Source organism: Zonotrichia leucophrys, chromosome Z, assembly GCF_028769735.1.
Source record: "Zonotrichia leucophrys gambelii isolate GWCS_2022_RI chromosome Z, RI_Zleu_2.0, whole genome shotgun sequence".
Taxonomy (NCBI): domain Eukaryota; kingdom Metazoa; phylum Chordata; class Aves; order Passeriformes; family Passerellidae; genus Zonotrichia; species Zonotrichia leucophrys.
This window is the reverse complement of record NC_088200.1, coordinates 42625513-42644831: the sequence shown is the minus strand read 5'-3', so window position 1 is coordinate 42644831 and position 19319 is coordinate 42625513. Positions and strand designations below refer to the sequence as shown.

At 36.4% G+C, this 19319-nt stretch overlaps 1 protein-coding gene across 21 annotated transcripts in view; it reads left to right on the top strand.

Annotated features, from left to right (window-relative positions):
* MPDZ (multiple PDZ domain crumbs cell polarity complex component) overlaps positions 1-19319 on the top strand; it is a 95102-nt gene that overhangs the window by 19283 nt on the left and 56500 nt on the right. For 18 of the 21 annotated variants that reach the window (XM_064735078.1, XM_064735086.1, XM_064735094.1 and 15 more), the window contains 11 exons: positions 1002-1215; positions 3167-3295; positions 4547-4750; positions 7416-7530; positions 9876-9964; positions 11612-11807; positions 13101-13199; positions 15115-15194; positions 15896-16042; positions 17254-17421; positions 18393-18578. In XM_064735078.1, the coding sequence (XP_064591148.1) occupies positions 1002-1215; positions 3167-3295; positions 4547-4750; positions 7416-7530; positions 9876-9964; positions 11612-11807; positions 13101-13199; positions 15115-15194; positions 15896-16042; positions 17254-17421; positions 18393-18578 (1627 nt within the window). The remainder of the gene's footprint in view (positions 1-1001; positions 1216-3166; positions 3296-4546; positions 4751-7415; positions 7531-9875; positions 9965-11611; positions 11808-13100; positions 13200-15114; positions 15195-15895; positions 16043-17253; positions 17422-18392; positions 18579-19319) is intronic. The other 3 variants (XM_064735096.1, XM_064735095.1, XM_064735082.1) reach the window with 1 other exon arrangement.

The window sequence follows — 19319 nt, the reverse complement described above, 5'->3', positions numbered from 1 at the left end:
TGGTATAGAGACTTAATTGTAGTTAATCAGGTATAAAATGCAGCTTGCTTTATACCCTACGATATTTTTTAGTCTCCTCAATTTCCACTTTCTCTTTTTGTTTTCTTTTCTTTTCTTTTGGTTTAGGTGAGGTGGCTTTTTTTTGTTTGTTTGTTTTTTGGTTGTTTTTTTCTGTTTGCTTGTTTCTTGTAAGTTGAAGCTAAATAGTTTTTCCCTACCTTGGTGCTCTACTTGGGTTTCTTGAGTGTGGGGGCTCACAAAGGCTGTTGTAATAGAGATTCTTGTTTTCCTTGCTGCCCCTTTTTATCAAAGCATTCCCACTTTGGGATGCAAAGAAGTAGTGGAAGAAAGAGAGGGTAATTCAGCTTCATACACTTCCTTTGGAGTAGATCTGAGGAAGGACTCAGTATGTGATTTTACAGTGATGCTTTCTTTGTCAGAAAGTGAAGAGGTTTTTTTAATTTGTTCAGGGCTTTTGGTTGGTTTCTTTCTTTGTCCTTTTTTTTTCATTTATTCTTTTCCTCCCCCCCCCCCACCTTGTTTTTCAGCAAAACAAAATTTGTTTCTGTAACATACTGATGAAAGTGTGTTCCACTCCATGGTTTGATGAATATTCAGAATGGGTGCACTGAACAAAGTGGAGCACTTGGTCTGTAAAACAAGAGGCTTGTCAAAGTCAAGGATAAACATAAATTCCCAGCCTGTGGTTGGGAGCAACTGAGATTAATATGCTTAGTCTCGCATGGGGGTTCAGGGAGAGAAAGCTGGCTAGGGGGTAGTCACCAGGGGAAAGTAGCAGTGGGATTAGCTTCAAAGGGAGCCATCACCAGGGTGCCACATCAGCTCCTTTCAGCAGCACTGCAGGGGGGATTAAAAAAGTAGAGGGAATTGAGGTTATTAAAAATCCTGTAATATTGTCAAAATATTGCAAATTCTGTGTCAATGCTTCCTTGGTTTTTCTTATTTGTTTATTTTGTCATCTGTTTACACCTGTGTGACAGAGATGGAAAGCTGAAGGAAGGAGATCAAATCCTTGCTATTAACGGACAAGCTCTTGATCAGACAATTACACATCAACAGGCTATCAGCATTTTGCAGAAGGCAAAAGATAATGTCCAGCTAGTTGTGGCTAGAGGCACTTTTCCTCAGATCATCAGTCCTGTAGTTTCCCGGTCTCCATCTGCTGCTAGCACAGTTTCAGCCCATTCCAACCCGGTGAGTATAGCTCAAACATCTGTGTATTCATTCCTGGATGTGCATGTACTTACTGCATATAGTCTTTTGAGTAATTTTTTGTAACTTGTATGTACATTTCTTCACAATTCTTGAGGTTTTTCTTCTATTTATCTTTATTATACCTTTTCCCTTTCAAGACTAGAAAATATTCTTGCTTGCTGGGGGAAAAATCTTAATCTTGGATGTATTCTCTGGTCCCATCTGCCAAATTATCTGTATCCACCAGTGCAAATGCAGCATGTTTACCTTACTTGATGAAGCTTTATTTTGAGGTTGCACTAAACAGGATATTTTTTCTTTGCATTCTGCTTAAGCAAACAATTTTTGAGGCTTTGTAATCTGATCTGCACCACCAGCTGGATGGGTCCTTTTGTGTTTGTTTCTCTGTTATCTGTTAGCATGGGAGCACCAGTGAAATTACAAGATGAGCTTAAGGACTCCCTAAAAAGCAGCTCTGCTACAATTCCTTTCTTATGAGAGCTTTTGCACATCTAGGTGTAGACAGCACAGTTCAGAAACATGGTGGTACCAGGCTGATATAAACTGTAGTTTCTCTTCCTCTTACCTCGCTCATGTAATGGATTGTCCTGAGATGAAACAGCCTATATTCAATTTTTTTATATTCAAGTTCAGTCTTCTGTGACCCTTCTTTAAGGAAGTCAATTACCAGAAGTGTAGAGAGCAATCATTCTGGAAAAAGGAACTGGTTTTTTAATCATTAGTATAAAGCCTTTAGTGGAGGAATGTCAGAAATGTTCTTTATATCTGTGTACAGGAGGGCAGCTGACTGACCTAACTTTTCCTGCCAGCACATACGGGAAGCCTGCTCTTTTCCAGTATTGCTGTGGCAAAATTATCTATGTTATTGCCTCTGTATTCGCTGAACAGCTTCCCTTGCATGAAAAGATGTTCTTTACAAACGTTCCATAGCTGCTTCTGGTTTGTTTAGCATACCTTTCCCAGTTTTTGTGTTCTCTTTGCTTTCAAATGCAACATACTAGGAGCCATTCTTTTTCCTTCAGGCTTTGCTTTATTATATTTGCTTTATGTTAAGACTGGATTTCCAAACAGGTACCACAGGCCTTTGAGTTTGCAATACCTTGATTATTCAAAAGAAAAGCTTATTTTAAGATTATACCTGGTGTAGCACCAGCTGTGCTTTTAAGTTTCAGGTGAGTTTACTGTAGGAGTTCTTGTTCAGAAGAAAGAGTACCATGAGCTTCCAGCTGTCCCTTCAAGGAGTGCCCCGTGCGAGTGAGATAGGATTTGCCTTTCTTTCAGAGCAGTTTTCCGCCTCTCAGAACACAGTCTGCCATCAGAATGACTTCATTCTCGTGCTGTTGCCATCAGACAACCCAGAAGAATACTACATGGGGCATTTCTCTTACTACCTGCCTCACAATATTTGGTTCTGCTTTCAGCCTTAGAAGTACTAAATTGGGATTTTGGTTTCTCTTTTGCTTTGTTGTAATGGCTGATGTGAACATGCCTGAAGAACAGACCTGAAAATTTTAATTTCCAGTCCTGTGTGATTTTCTAGAAGCAGTATTTACTGACTACAAAGGGGCATGAAGGTGGACAGTGCTGGGTTGCTGCCTGTATTCATTTAACGAGTTCTTGGAAGTTCTGACTCATTATTCAACTCTGATTTGTATCAGAGAAGTTCCACCTGTTATAGAATTAGTTATTTACTGATTAAATATTATATAATATCACACCTAATAGTAAATGTTAAAAAGGTATTATATGTAAATCTTCCTCCAACTTTCCATTATTAAAAACATACTCAAGAAATAAGAGAAAATATGCTGCAAATTCCTATATATGTATTAATAGTTTGACTTGATAATTGTAAAGGCCTTTTTACACCTGAACTATTCTATGATGCTATGTTTTTAATCATTTGCAAGCTTTTATTTATTCCTTTTAGGTTCACTGGCAGCATGTGGAGACCATAGAGTTGGTCAATGATGGCTCAGGTCTGGGATTTGGGATAGTGGGAGGAAAGTCAACTGGCGTGATTGTTAAAACCATCCTTCCGGGAGGGGTGGCTGATCAGGTAAGTTCAACCTACCTCTCTGTTACTGTTCAGTAAGGTGTTCAGTAAGGTATGAAGTTACTCATTACTTTTATGATCAGATCAAATAGTAGTAGCTTTTATCCAAATAAATGAAGAAAAAGAAACAGTAATCATGGAAAATTTTCCTCTATAAAAGTGGCTTTAATGCAGGAGTCTGCATTTGAAATCTAAAGATTAATTAGGTTCTAAATTGCATTTTCAAATCTAGTAACATTATAAATGTTGTGTGCATTTACAGTCTTAATTCTTTCACGAGTGTACTTTCACGAGTATACGAGGTTGTAATCAGGGGTGGTGAGGATTCCAAAGATTGACTTTCTGTGCCCTAATAGCTAAGAGCATCTGCTTTTCTCTGCTGAGCTTACTGAAGTTTGTAGCAGGTATGTGGCTTCGTGTGTCTGCTTCAAGACACGGGCTCTGCTCTTGCCTGAAGGGGTCATGTGAATTGAATTTGGTTATCACACCTCATTTCAAGCTTGTCCATTGGACAGGTACCTTGGGCTGCATTTATGATGGTTAAGGATTGAGTAGGCACAGAGACTGGTCAGTCTTCCAACAATAGTAGTAGTGGCCTGATAACAGGGCCTGGAGGGGCATGGACAGCATTTACTGCTGTCCTCCTTACCCTGAACAGGTAGATAGGTTCCTTTTACAAACTTGTCTTTTTAACACTCATCATATATTCTAAATTCATATGAAGCTTTTTTATTAATTAAAGGTTAATCAGTAAGAGAATAAACAAGTGTAAATCAGTTTATATAGCTGGATCACAGGAAGAGAGAAATGAATTTTATTTTGAAGTCATGGTTAATCCTGTTACTACTAGTAGTACCTTTTAAGTATCAGTGCAAACCTGAATAGGCATTTGTATTCTGTTTTTTGGATGTGTGCTTGAAAATGGAACCCAAAGTTCTGCAATCTACATGCAATTGTTAAATACCAGTAGGAGCTGGTAGCTGTAGCACATTTTTTGTAGCTAAGCACATTTTTTTCTCTGTGCTTGGATGGTGTCTTGACAAAGGATCTCCTGGATATCTCTGGGGAAATTCCTAATAAACCTTGTGTGCCATTAGGCAGCCTTCTTTTCTTCTCCGTGTTATCAGGATATTGACTTGGCATCCAAAAAGTCAGCTGATTCATCTGTCAGAAGTGACTAAAGCTATGTGCTATTTTTCTAGTTGAATAGTACATGGGAGAAATGGCATTTTTTCATCATTATTTTTCCTTCAGCATGGAAGACTGTGTAGTGGAGATCACATCTTGAAAATTGGTGATACAGACCTAGCTGGAATGAGCAGTGAGCAGGTGGCACAAGTTCTAAGGCAGTGTGGAAATAGAGTGAAATTGGTAATTGCAAGAGGTCCTGTTGAGGAACCCCTTCTACCCGCAGTTCCTCCAGGAACACCAGTACCCACCTCTACACCAGAGAAACAGGTAAGCAGCAATGAACATATGTAACCCATTGCAAACTTCCTTTCTTTTTAACTGCTCTTCGAATGTCTTTTGTGTTAATGTTTTCAGAAGCTAGGATTTTCTTCCCTAGTAGCGCAATTCTGGGAGAATTTAAATGTAATGAGTCCACAGTGCAAGGAACTGTATTCTTGAAGACTTTTGGGATTAAGGTTTAGGACTTCAATAAGTATAATCTGATTAACAACTTGTTCTGAGTTGCTTGTAAGGGTATGTTATTACATTGGGACAACTGAAGCAACGCAGTCTTTTCTTCAGGACTGAGCTAGCTCAGTCTTTAGCATTTCTCTGTCTGCCTTTTTTCCATATAATTTCATCTGTTCATCAGAACTTTTCTCCCTGTGCCAAGCAGCACACAGATGCTAATCCTTTCCTACATCATCTGTCACTGGTCATTTGCTAGATATTTTCTAAAAAAAGTAGGCCAGCTGCTGCCCTTACTCCCCTGCTGATGATTGTACTTTGAATCTTTACTCCTCTACAAGTGTCAGCCACTTAAAAAATGCTGTAAATATTATCATGACTTGTCAGCTCAAAACCTCTACAAAATAGGTAATTTGCATGTTTGTAACAAAGTCTGGTTTCATGGGATTCAGAAACAGTACTGTTTTGCTACATATTGCTATGACCAGATACATTTAAATGTAAATATTTCAAGTAAATTAATGAGAGAAGAAAAGGTTTGTTGCTTTTGAGCCTATCCTTAGATAGAATTTTTTGTTTTACTTTTTCCTGTTGTTTTTCTGGACATTTTCTTCAGTTCCAATGTAGATTTGAGTCAAGTCACATATGAAGAGAAGTCCTTGCAATTTATGCATGAATATTATGTTACAATTTAGATGGTGTTACCATCCTTTTGTCTCTGTCCATTGTAGTAATATCTGTGAAAAATTAACATATATTCATCCCTTGTTTTGTGGCTATAAGGCAAAGAAAGTTAATTTTAACATTGAGATTTCTGACCATCAAAGATAAGAAACAAACTAGTACTTTTGTGTCTTTACAGCCCAGAGATGTAAAATCTTTCTGCATTTTAGATAAAGAGATTAATATTTAGCGCTAGTATTACTTGTCTGAAATGCATCTCTCAAAATAAAAGCTGAATTTGATAATTTAATCTGTGCATTATTTCTGCAGTATTTGCCTTTTTGAGGTTATATGATGCAATGTTTAAAGATCTATCTGCAGCTGCAGAATATACGTGATTTCTAATATTGACAAAATAGCAAAGGGGCACAATTTGAGGTTTTTGCCACCTTCCCAATTTTCATACTTTTCAAAACCTTTTTCCTGGCACTTCTTTCTTGGCAGGAGGCAGGCTGTTTTTAAACTGCTCCTGCGTATGCAAAGTCACGTTCTTGGAAGGAGCACCCCTGTTAGCAGTCATGCAAAACTCATTGATTTGGGTCTGGAGTGAAGATGATGATTCAAACAGCTTGATTTTTAGTTTCTTCCTATCAGATGCGATGTAGGTGAAGTCTTCATGATGCTCTTAAAACTATTATTGGGACCAGAATGGCTTTGCAAAATGGGCACTTCTTCTCATGTTACCTGCAGATGTCTATCTTGTATAAATTCAGGAGGCTACAGGAATTGGATCTTTTTTTAGTGGCATTATTTGTGGCCTAAATAGTTAATCATCAATGAGAGGGATGATTAATACATTAGAAATTTATTTTTTTTCTTGTGTTCAGTTTGGTTTCTGGTGGAGTTGCTTGGATAAAGAGCTAAAGTCAGATTCTGTTGGGAAGTTGCATCATAGCTCTCCTGAAATCTTTTTTGGCGCATGCTTACCTAGTCAAACTGGCTTTAGTTAATATCTGCCTGGTTTCCATATTTCCACTTAAAAAAAAATTAACTGCTATTTGGCATGCAGAAGGGGCAGAATAAAAACTTTTGATACAACCCCCCATTGTTAAAATAGGATTTTAATACATATTCCACTTTCATTAATGACAAGTAATTAAATAGACCCAAAATCCATTGGTACTGAAATTCAGAGTTATAGCAGGTATTAATGAAGATTGTAGTTATTTAGCTAGCTGGAAATATAATTGTTATGTGCTAAAATGAAATTTTTAAGCCTTTCAAAAGCAAAAAATATAATTGCCTGACCCATGATATCTTTTAGCATATTTTAAATTAGCAAGTTTTAAAAAGACACCTATAGTTAATGAACAGAAATTTAGACAAGTAGAATAGAAAATACAATTTGGTTTTTTTTCTTCTTTTTAAAAACACAGCAGTCTAAAGCTAGTTCTGAGGAGGTCCCAGAAAATCGGCAAGCTACATATTCATATACATATATATGTAACTTGCGGTACAAGAAATGAATTGTTCAATTTGGGCAAATTTTGCCAATCATTTTATTAATTAAATAATGATTTGATAGGTTGAAAGTAATATCCCAGAACAGTGGGGTGAAGGAGGACATGACCTGCCCTGCATTGCTTTACTGTGAGGAATGTTACCTACTCTTGCTTGACAGATGAACAGCAAATAAGAACAGAACCAAATTTCATACTTCCTTTTTTGTGGTTTTATCTAATTTATGAGTTACTGACATTAAAGAATGTGGTGAATCTTTAAAGGAAAAGAGCTTCCTTTCTAATCCCCCTTTTCTTTTTAGGATGATGCTTCTGTTGATAGCTCTGAGGATGGAGAGAAATTCAATGTTGAACTCACTAAAAACAACCAGGGCTTAGGAATAACTATTGCTGGTTACATTGGAGACAAGACATCAGGTAATTGTTGATTCCTGCACTTTATTATGCAGTCTATTGCATACTATGGTATATGTGCATCAATGACTTAATTTTGATATAACTTCTCGTAAAAGAACCCTTAACCATTTAAAATATATTTGAAATTTGAAAAGGAGAAAGAATGGTTTTAATTTTGTAAAAATTATGTTCAGAATAAAAGCAATTGATATTATTAAAAAATCACACCTCAGTATTTTTAAATCTCTTTTTATCTTCACTTTTGTCTAAACTCGTAGTTGCGTGTTTTTGAAAAGCAATGGTAAAATAGTTTGAGCCCTTTGTGTTAGAAGTAGCCTTCTTACAAGGCAACACATTCTGAGTAGTTTTTAGGGATTGTTATTAATTTTTAAACAATGTGCATAATGCTGCTTGTGCATCACAAATTCTTTACTGACTTCTGGATGTAATAAATATTTCTTCATCTGTGTGCTGTGGCAGACAATAAATAAGTTTATTTAAAGAAATAAATGCAGACATGTTCATGGACAGTTGCTTATTTTTACTTTGTAATTTCCACTACATTTTTCACAAAAATAATCCAGAACTCTCTTAAGCTTCCTTAGGGGAAATTTGGCAAATTCAGTAATGCTAGGAAGGGATGTCTTTTGAATGTGTCATAAAACTTCTCAAAGAGCTGTTGCTTTGATTTGTATGTTGTTTGAAAAATGTATGGATTATGGTACATTCCATATTCTTGGCAGCTCTAGCTATAATTTTTTGGATGAGAGATAACTGGACTTCCATGGGACAAGACAGTCAGAGTTCATGAAAGTCCACTCTTTAGCAGCTTCCAGTTGAATTTCAAAAGACAAATTGAGATGTAGAACATGTATAGATCTGAGAGCACATCTTGACTGATTTAGTGTTTGGGTGTCATTGGTCTTCGGTTTGAAATTATTGTGTTGCATGTAGCTATGTTAGAGAATATCCGTGTCTCAGGAACTACTTAGGTAACTCAATTTTGTGGCATAACAGTTGTGGAAGAACTTGGCTGTCAGAGAAGGAGCAATAAAGCTACTGGACAACAAATAACATTTCTGTATTTTTTATAAGTGACAAATAACTTGTCATGTTATCTTACAGCTGTTACAGGATATAAGAATGCTTGGAAGTTAGGAGGACCAGCCATGTAATTATGCACAAAGCCTGGGCAACAAATCCCCACCCCAATCCCCTGCCCCCCCTCCAAAAAAACCCAAAACCTGACACAAATAGAGAGACTTGTCAATGAGGTGACTTGAGTATATATGTAATCTTATTTTTCCTAAGCTGAGTTGAGTCATTAACCCTCCTTCTTTATAACTTTTGTCATATTGAGGGCCAGTAAAAAGATAGCTTGAGGTCTGCAAAGGGTGTGACAGCTTTCAAAATACATTTTGTAGTGTATTATGTTCACATCAAGCATATTCATTTAACAGACTGAGAACATTTGTTGAGAAAAAGTAGATGCTGTTAAGATTTCTGATACCAGTGTTACAGACCTGAGACCATCAGAGTGATTTCATGCCTTTTTATGATGTTATTTTTCCTGATTTAATGTAAGCTCTGCAAAATGTGCATGTAGGAACTCCATATATTTGTATTTTATTGAGCTGTTGAAGTTGTTTCAAAGCAAGTGTGTTTTTCTTGAAATGTTTTCTTTTAGTAAAATGTCCCTTCTGTAGGTGTTTTTTATGTATTATTTTCCTTTTGATTCAAAAGTAGTAACTAGTAAGTAACTAAAATGTTTTTGATGGGTGTTTTTTTGTTTAATTTTGTTGTTCTGTTTGAATTTTTAAAACTTTTTAACCTTTTTATCAAATAGTGATAGCGGCAGTTAAAAAGTTGTGTTCCTGTTCATTTATAATTTTATCAATATGGCAATCCAAACGTGCATTTTTTTAAAGCTGTTATTAGGTACATAGAAAATTCAGAAATTACCAGATTAGTGTACTCCAGCTGAATTTTCTGTCCAAATCCGCAAAAGTCAGAAATATGTTTTTTGTCTATGCTGGTTTCAATGTTTAGATTAAATGAAGTTAGAATATTTCTTGTTTTGCATCAAGAATATTTCTTGTTTTGCATCAGGAATTGTGTATTTGGCATTGTAAGGTTTTGAATTAAATCTGATCCAATGCAGACAGACAATCTGGCTCATTGTTTAAGATGATAATAATATATATGTTTTTCTAAATCTTTGCCTTCTTTATGATTCTTTTATTATCTTTCTTAGAGAATTTTTTCTTTTTTATCCCTTTTTTGATTGGTGCCTTTAGTTGCATTATTTAAATTGTTTCTAAATAAATCAGTTAATTTAATTTTCCCTGGTTTTTTTTTTATCCCAGAACCTTCTGGTATCTTTGTGAAAAGCATTACAAAAGGCAGTGCTGTTGAACATGATGGCAGAATCCATGTGGGAGATCAAATTATAGCTGTAAGTAAAAGCGGGATGAACTGAGATCGCTTGTCTACAAGACTCTGCTTCTTTATGTTGCAAAGAAAAGCTCATGAAGTACTTATTTAAAATACTCAGGATCAGTGTTGCAGTTCTGAGTCCTTTCCTGACAGAGTATCTCACCACAAGTTTTCTGATTATGCTACCTGCATGTAACTTGTAATTCTTAAAAAAAAAATCTTGTATGTGAGACTATATCATTATATATCCTCCTTATCAGTACAAGGTTGGTAAGTGTGAAATTTCAAAGTCTGATTCAAATTGGGCAACTGTTTTCAAAATTATTTTAGGAAGTTGTGTCCAAAAGTTTTAGGTGTTCAGAGAAATAAGAACATATTTTCATCCATAAACTGTTGGTTTTGTGGCGGAAATCAGGTCCTGAATGCAAGGAATGCATTTTTGTGTCTCTCATAAATCTGTCCTTGCATTTGTGTGAAAACAGCTCTTAAGAACAGATTATGATCTCTCTCCAGAAGTGCCTGCATGTTTGTTTGTGGAAGTACATATATTTTTTCTAATTATTTGCATGCTGAATACAAATGGCTAAAATGGATTATTCCAAAGTTTGTTTTCTTCTTCTACTGCAGCTGCAGAAGGAGAAAACTATTTGAGTAATCCCAGACACTGAAGCATAAAAAATGGTTTTTAAATATGGTTTAAGTGTGGAGGCAAAATTAAGTAGTCACCCCTGATTTTTAGTTACTTTAGAAGAATTTCAGAGAGGGACAAAAATTGACTAAGGGTCCAGGAGATTTATTCTTCATTTAGGAGGACTTAAAATAATGAAGATTGTGTCGATAGGCAGAAACAAATATAGGAGTCACAGAGCATAGTATTGTAAGAAGTATTTGAGAAATTTAAGGCACTGTGAGGTAGATGTAGAAATAATAGAATATAATGGAGTTTGCAGGGAGAAGAAGAATAAAATATGGTGGATGCTAGGTAGGGGTAATGGGATAGAACTGAGAAATGTCAAAGTTTTGAATTTCAGAAAAAAACTCAAGTTAATGAGATAATAAAATAATTTCAAACAGAGGAGGCCAAAATTTTATTCTTTAAACTCTTAAAATGATGAACTAGCGATAATGTCTACTTGTTTGCAACAGTGTTCTGTTTGTAAATTGGGATTCATGGTGTTCATTGGTAGACTTCTCTGTATCTAAGTTTAGCTGACCTCAGAACGACTGCACTCTGTAGATCTTTCTGCCCTGGTGAATCGATGTGTGTCTCCTTGTTGTTTCTCCAGAACTCCTAGCCATGGCTGTGTTGTTTATTCACCCAGTATTATCCCTCAGAGGTAGGGATGGCTGAAGTGGCTGAGTGACAGGCTATACAATATGCCCTGCACAGCACATGCTATACCCTCTCCCACCTTGCAGAGCAGATCTGCCTGGCTGCACCATGGTGGGTGCTCCTCCCATCTTTGCTGTGGTGCTGGTTGTCACCTAGCTCTGGGCTACTCCAGTGGGTGTGCTTAGCATATCCAATTGCGTAAAACTGTATAGGTTTTGTTCTTGCCCCTCCACTTGCTTTTTGCTTAGGCTAACAAATGCTTAGAGCTCACTGCATTGTTTTGCCCTGAACTTTTTCTCTGTGGGTGAGCTGAAAAGCTGCTTGATCCTGCAGGTGGATGGAACAAATCTTCAGGGTTTTACTAACCAGCAAGCAGTTGATGTTTTGCGGCACACGGGACAAACGGTTCGACTAACTTTGATCAGAAGAGGTCTTAAACAGGAAAATCGTATTCCACCCCAGGAAGACTTCAGTGCTCCTGTTGAGCAGGACTTATTATTCCAAACAAGGGATAGTACCACAGCCAAAGGTAATTAAAACTGGCTTTGCTGTTAAGTTGGCTTGAAGCATGTTTCTTTTCAATTGCAAACTGTAAGTAAAATGGGCCAGATTCATTCTGGGTAGCCATTACAGATGGTAATGGGTAGCTGCTGTACATGAGGGTGGAGTTTTGTCTGCAGTGGTTTGATTAATCTTTTAGACACAGTGGTATTATTTGCTACATTTTCAAAGTGAGTGTTGAAAGTTCTTTCCTGCATTGCACTTCTGGCTGAATTGCTTCAAGCCTTTGATCCTGCAAATCTTTGAATGGTAAGAAGGCAGCAAATGTTTTATTCATACTCAGGAGTGAGAGCTGCATTCAAAAGCAATCAGAGCAAGGCCCTCGTTGATGGGCATAATCAATCTCATCCCCTTTTACTCTTGCTTGTTACAAGGTAGAGGAATGAGAGTAGTAGCCTGTATTTAGGGCCTGATAGGATATTGACAATGCATGTGTAAAATGTTCAGATGCCAAAGACCAGTAGTAATTTTGCTGCTGCTGCTGAGATTAGTGCACTTTATCTTACATACTCTGCACATATTTAAGTATATGTGCCGTGTCTTGAAAGTCAGTGTTTGAATGAAAGTTATCTATCTGCACAGGGGCTGGAAGCACAAAATAGCTGCTTGTGTTATAGTTTGATGTCAGTGAAAATATGTCACAAGTAGTCAACAGAGGCTTAATCTCCATCTTGCACAAGATTTTCAAAGAGCCAGTAGTATCTTACCTGTATTTCATTCTCCCACTCTCACCATTAACAAAAGGTATAGGCCAGTGTTCAGGATGCTGTTTCTCCAGCCAGCAAGTATTCAAGACATCTGACAGGTCACAACAGACATAACAGAATTTGGTAGTAAGATAGGTTTCCTATGTATCAAAAGTGTGCCAGGTATGCAGCTCTCCAAGGCTGAAGCATTTTTGTTTTCAATGTCAGCTTTCTGAATTCCCCAAAGGAAAAAAAAGAAATTAATACAAGAGTGTTAAAGAATGTTATATTTAGATGTATTTTTAGTCACTCATAGAAATGCAGGTACTGATGATTGTGGTGGTTTTTTTTTGTCGGATGAACTCACTGGAGAAGGCAATGCATTAACAGAAGACAATGTCTTTGAAATGTGATGTTTTTTTGGGCCACAGATGCCAGATTCCATTCGCCAAATATGAGTACTCTGAAGTCCAGTGAAGGAGAGAGTTGGTGTCCCAGAGTATACCTGTGAGCTTGATAAGTATTATGACATATAAAATAGCTAAATATCTGAAAAGATTTATTCTTTTTTTCAGATAACAATGAAACAGAACAGGGATCCCCATCACTGCCTTGCAGTGCCAGTGTGGTAAATATTGGAGATGACATGAAACAACAGGAAACAGGTTCTCAAGGTTTAACATTTTATTCTGTGAAAATGCCCTTCTATATGCTTACACAAAGATCAGGTGTTTTGTGTGTCTTTCCATCTTCTGCAAGCTCTGTAGCTGAGGCAGAACTAGAAAGTCAAAGTAGTCATACATTTAATCATGGGCTCTTAATTGTAAGTTTTGTCGGAACAGGACTACTGTATGTGACTGAAAATAATTATATGCTGAAGGTATCACATGAAGCAGCTTTGGCTACTTGCTCAACTCTAGTCTAGTTTTGCATATTTACTCTTAGTGTAGCCTAGAAAAAAAAATGTTTCTTTCCCATTCCCTGTTATCTTTCCAGTTGTCTGCAGCTGTGCAACTACATTCCAGCACTTCTGCATCTTCTGATGAATTTTCTTTTCCCAAATTCTTGAGCTTACATTTCATTTAGTATTCTCTGGTAATGTCTAAAATTCAGTCAGTTCTGGTTTACTGATACTCTCCAAATTTTCCCATACTTTTTGTCAAAATTCCTATTTTCTACTGTGTATGTTTTTCCTGCTTGATCTCCTAGACCACTGTTCAGCATTTTCAGAAGTCCTGTGTGATGATATGCTTTTCAGATTTAGACATAACTTGATGGGTCAACTTGTTGTGGAACTTTTTTGTGCTTCTGAAGTAAAGGGAGGAACTGAAAAGTTCTGCGATATATATTTTTTCATAACTCATGCTTTCTGATTTTCTTGGATAGCTAAAGGAATTTCTTTTTAACTTCTTCCCTTCAGATACTGCTGTATCTTGGCTTTGGGGAAAGTATTGTCCTCTTTGAATACAATGCAACATCTGACTTTATATTTATTTAGTAATGTCTCTGGGCAATGACTAGACTTAAAACACAGTCTGAGGCTCCTAGTCATTTTCTATTCTTACAAAAATCACTTTGAGAACTTTGTAATGAAGATTCTTCTCCTTGCTTGTGATGAGCATTCACTCTGAAGAGTTTATTTTGATATTTCCTGTAGACACAGCCTAGACCATGGACCTTGAGTATGTAGGATCCTGTTAAACTTGCTGTGTTTGCTGGCTGCTGTATCCAAATACTGCTTTTTATTGGTTTCTGCCATAGAGCCTAGACAATGTGAATGAAGAGGAAATGAGCAGAAAGAAAGCATTTCTCTGTTTTTTAAACCTTCAGTCAAAATAAACAGTCAAATAAACCTTCAGTCAAATTAAGATTTGCCACAGTTTTCTACCTAGCCTGTCACTGTATGACTGTACTTCTCCCGCTTCCTTCCTTTCCAAGTTTGTTACTGTTCTTTTGCTATTAAAATATTTTTTTAAAAAAAGCAAAGAACTTGGACTTTTGCATTCTGTTACTGACCTTTAGGGCTTACAGTTTCAGAAAGGTCTTTCACAGTTGTGCTCATGGTTTTAAAAATAATAAAAAAAAGATCTCCAGATTGTGTGTTTTGGACCTTCTCTGTAAAATACAGGGTCTGTCCAAAAGGGTCAGTGTGCATTTTTAAGTATTTTAGCCCTCCCCCTAAAATAATCTGATCAGCACACATGTAGTCTGATTTAACATAGGGCTTGAATACAACGTTTTCATTTCCTTTGTGTCTGTTATCTTGAAAAATTGCAAATAGTTGACTCAACTCTGAGGCTAGTATGTGTCTTTTTCCCAGCCACCAAACTATTTGACTGAACTTCATGTCTTTCAAAATACACAGTTAGTTTTTCACGATTAGAATCCTTATATTGCTTTGCGAGTTTTTGCTGTGGTAACCCCAAGCTTGGTGAGACTAAACATGCCAAGTTTTTAGTCATATCTAGGAGAGTTCTGGCATCATGGGAATGATTGTGTTGTTGTGCATGTTCCATATACTTTATCAGTTGTAGGAGTTGACTAGTTTTTTAAATTTTTTGTCACAATAATCTTAAATATGAATTTTAGATTTCCAGCTAACTTGTACAGAAGAAGCAGCTGCAAAGATAAAATGGCAGAGGATTATGGGTTCGAATTATGAAATAGTGGTAGGTAAATTTTGTTTACTCTTGTTAATTATGCATCTCTTTCATCTGTGAATCTATTATGTTGACAACATATGGATAGAAATATGTTTGTATTGCATTTGTTCCTTCATGTATGAAAATAACACATATGCTCCTTAGTATCTTGAAGATTATTCTAATTATAGATTTTGAATATAGATATGTATTTTTCTGTATTTTATCAAAACCATAGGAGACTTGGATGATTACTGTGCCCCTGACCATTGTTTCACTTATTTTCTAGTTACAGGAGAATAAATGTGTTTAGAGAAAAAATATTTAATGTGAACTTCAAAGCTCACTTCATTAGCTAGGACTTGAACCTTCATTCTCATTCTGCATACTGAATAAATGATTTCACGTAAAGATCTAAATAATGTATAGAACATGTACTGTAGATACAGAAGAAAAGTAGTATCTCATTTTAGGAGATCACATGTCACAGATGTAGTGTCTGCAGAACTATGTATTATTAGATACATTGTTGTCATAAGCAGTTCCCACTTGTGTATTGCAAAGTGGTGATCAACGAGTCACTTTTTACCTGACTCCCCATTTTACATGATAGTACTTCTGGTTTCTCACTTCTGGAATTTTGACCTAATTGCATGTAAATTGAAGTGGAAAGTAACAGATCTGGCTGTAAATATGACAAATGTAACCATTTCTTCATCTTATTTTAGGTGGCTGTGGTTAACAAATTTAGTGAAAGCAGTGGGTTAGGGATAAGCCTTGAAGCTACAGTGGGTCATCATTTTATCAGATCTATCTTACCTGAAGGGCCAGTCGGACGAAGTGGCAAGCTGTTCAGTGGAGATGAACTGCTAGAAGTAAGAATAAGTACTGCTTTTTCTTAGTCTGCATTTAGAAAGGTTTTTGAGCAGTAAGTTTCTTCTCATAGGCTGTGACCATGGGAGTGATGTATGCCTTACAGCATGCCAGTTAGTGGTTGAGTAGTCACTTCATATGTACTTACATATATTTATGTGAGTACATGTGCTTACATACATTTCTCTGCTGGCAGCTGATTTTTTGGTAGTCCAAGGTCTCTTGCATAGTCTAAGCTCAGCTGGCCAGTAAGCACCATGCAGCCGCTTGCTCACCTACCCTGCTCACCCCTAGTCTGCTGGGATGAGGAGGAGAATCAAAAGTAAGACCTTTTAAGCTGAGATAACGGCAGTTTAATAATAGAAACAAAGTATAATAATAATAATAATAGTAATATTAGAAATATTAGTAGAAAGAAGAAAAATCTTCAAGTGATGCACAATGGAAGTGTTCACCACCTGCTGACCAATGCCAGACCCTGTCCCTGAGCTCTGATCAGTGCACTTTCCAGTTAACTCCCCAGTTATATACTGGGGACATGACGCTCTTGAGTGTGGAATATCCCTTTGGCCAATTTGGGTCATTTATCCCTTTTGTGTTCCTTCATAGCTTTTTTCCTTTTTTGTACCTCCTCACAGGCAGAGCATGAAACATCAAAAACTCCTTGATTCAGCTTAGCAGCAGCCAAAACATTGGTGTGTTATTTAATCCAAAATTGAATCCAAAACACACCACTGTGCAACTAGTGAGAATAAGTTAATCCTATCCCAGCTGAAACCAAGGCAGTCACCGAAGAAGATATGTAGCGAAAGTATTAAGATTTAATAGGATTATCCCAACTCAGTGAATGGACTAAATATCTAATTACTTTTCTAAATTATTCTTTTAGAATTAAGATGTGAATTTGGTTTATGTTAATGCAAGAAACATGAAAGTTTGTTGTATATGGTGTTTGTAGGGCAGTGTCATGCATTTTAAAAGACCATACATACATTTATTTCAATATGTATCTTGGTACTGAGAACCAAATTGAGTAGAAATTAAGGGTTGGAGGTGTCTATTAGCATGGGGATTTTTGTTGCTTTTATTTTACCTTTTTTTTAATGAGGTGATTAGTGAGTTGGGGTTGGCTTGGGTTTTTTTTTACTCATTTTTGTTATTGTGCTTCAAATATACTCTAGTTCTAATCAGTGTGTATTCTTTATTTATTGAGGTGAATGACATCTCTCTGCTTGGAGAAAACCACAAGGATGTGGTCAGTATCTTGAAAGAGCTGCCTATTAAGGTGACAATGGTGTGCTGTCGTCCAGTAGCTCCACCTGTTACTCAACCAGAAATACTAGAGAGTCTAAGCCTGTCTGAAGTTCAGCTCACAGAAAAGGTATTTTGTCTTTAAACAATCACTGAAAATGACAGTTTCCTTGAGAAAAAAAATATTAAGTTCTTCTATATGATTAGAAATATATTTTAATATTTTTGGAATTGGAGCCAGTCTAATAGGAAACAGCAAATAATGTTTATATGCTATTTTTAGGCCCTCAGAGGATATGAATCCTGGCTGGTCATAGGCAAAATATTCTAGGATGTGGGGCTTTCTCTAAGTACTATGCTTCTTGTTCTGTAGGCAAGATATAGGAATATAGCAAATTGACCTTGGGTTCTTTAGAATCTGAATGTATTTAATCTAGTTTTGAACTTTGCTACCTGGCTTTGCATTGCACATAGCAGCGTTTGATTGCCTTGACTGACACTTCTTTCACTTGCAAGTGCACAGCTCTGGGCAGCCTGGTGAACTAAACATGTAGGAATGGCCTAGGGTGTAGTTTACAAAGCAGTAGCATTTGTATGAAAAGAGAAACAGTTAACTCTGAGTTCTGAGCAAGGCACCAAATTCACCTTATAGTTTCTAAACTTCTCTATGAAACCAAGTGAAGAAAAGTCTGTGTACATATGTATGTACATATTTGTTTGTTTTTACTTTTATTAAATATTCTGGCTACTATCAGTATGATTACATTTAATGAAGGCATATTTTAGATATAATATTTAATAACATATATTTCCCAATATTTTAATGCATATACTAAAAAAATTTTTTGAAGATTTTCATTTGACAGAATTTTGTAAATATTTTTTTTTGTGAGTAGTTTAATATACTTGCAGCTTGGCTATGAAGGATAATTGAATTTTGTGTGAGGTTTATCAGTGTTTGTTAAATGTCCTGAGTGCTTGCACTTCTTCTGTGTTTAGAGATATTGCTTAGGTTTTATCTTTTTTTTGTAATTAGGTTTTTGTCTCTAAAGATTCTCAAGTGTTTACATTTTATTGATGAACATTTACTGTTTTTCTCAGGGTCACATAGAACTTGGATTCGTTGGCTCTTCAGACACAGAGGGAACAACTTTGGAAACAGCTGATGAGGGTCAGAGTATGGAAGAGGTGCAAAGCTCATCTCTGGCAATGTGGGAAACAGAAATACAGCACATTGAGCTGGAGAAAGGGAGTATGGGGCTTGGATTTAGCATATTGGACTATCAGGTAATTTCTGCACTTCTTTGGATGCAGGACTAAATACTTCGTATTGTTTGAATCTTGCAGTATGTTCTATGCATTTTAAGGGTCAACATTAATTGAAACCAAGCAATAGAGTAGAACTAATCATAGCTGGTAGGCATTTCAGTAATTATATTACATATTTCTCTCATTGTATTAAGACTACAGTTTCTAATGATAGTAATACTGGTTCAGAAAAACAAATAATCCATTATATGCTAGGGTTTTCAGAAACCTGTCTTCTAGCGACCCAAGGACAACAAATTATGTAGCCAGTATATTTAGGCATTTAGCCATGTATTTTGCACCTGCAGTGAGGTGTTTAGGGCAAGATCCAATAAAGGACTTAAATGCTTAAAGCAGGATTTACTAAAATCCAGAACTGTAATTCTGAAATCCCTTGCTTAGCTGCTGTCTGTCAGGGACATGCTTAAACATCCCCATTCATTTTGTGTTTGACTTCAGAATTCCTGGATACCTAAAATATGTTTCTTGGTGTGTCCCAGTCAACAGCTCACTGCCTGTCTCTTGCTTTCACTTGGTAAGGATGCCAGAACAAATATTCCTCCTGTTCCCAGTTTTCCAGTGAATAATTTTTAATTGAATATCAAGTAATTTCTCCCTGAGGTCAATGTAGGCTTTTGCCGAGCTCTTCTGTGGTGCCATGGGGATCACATCTCTTTCCAGGTTTCCGCTCAATCTTGTCCATAGAAATGCATTTACATC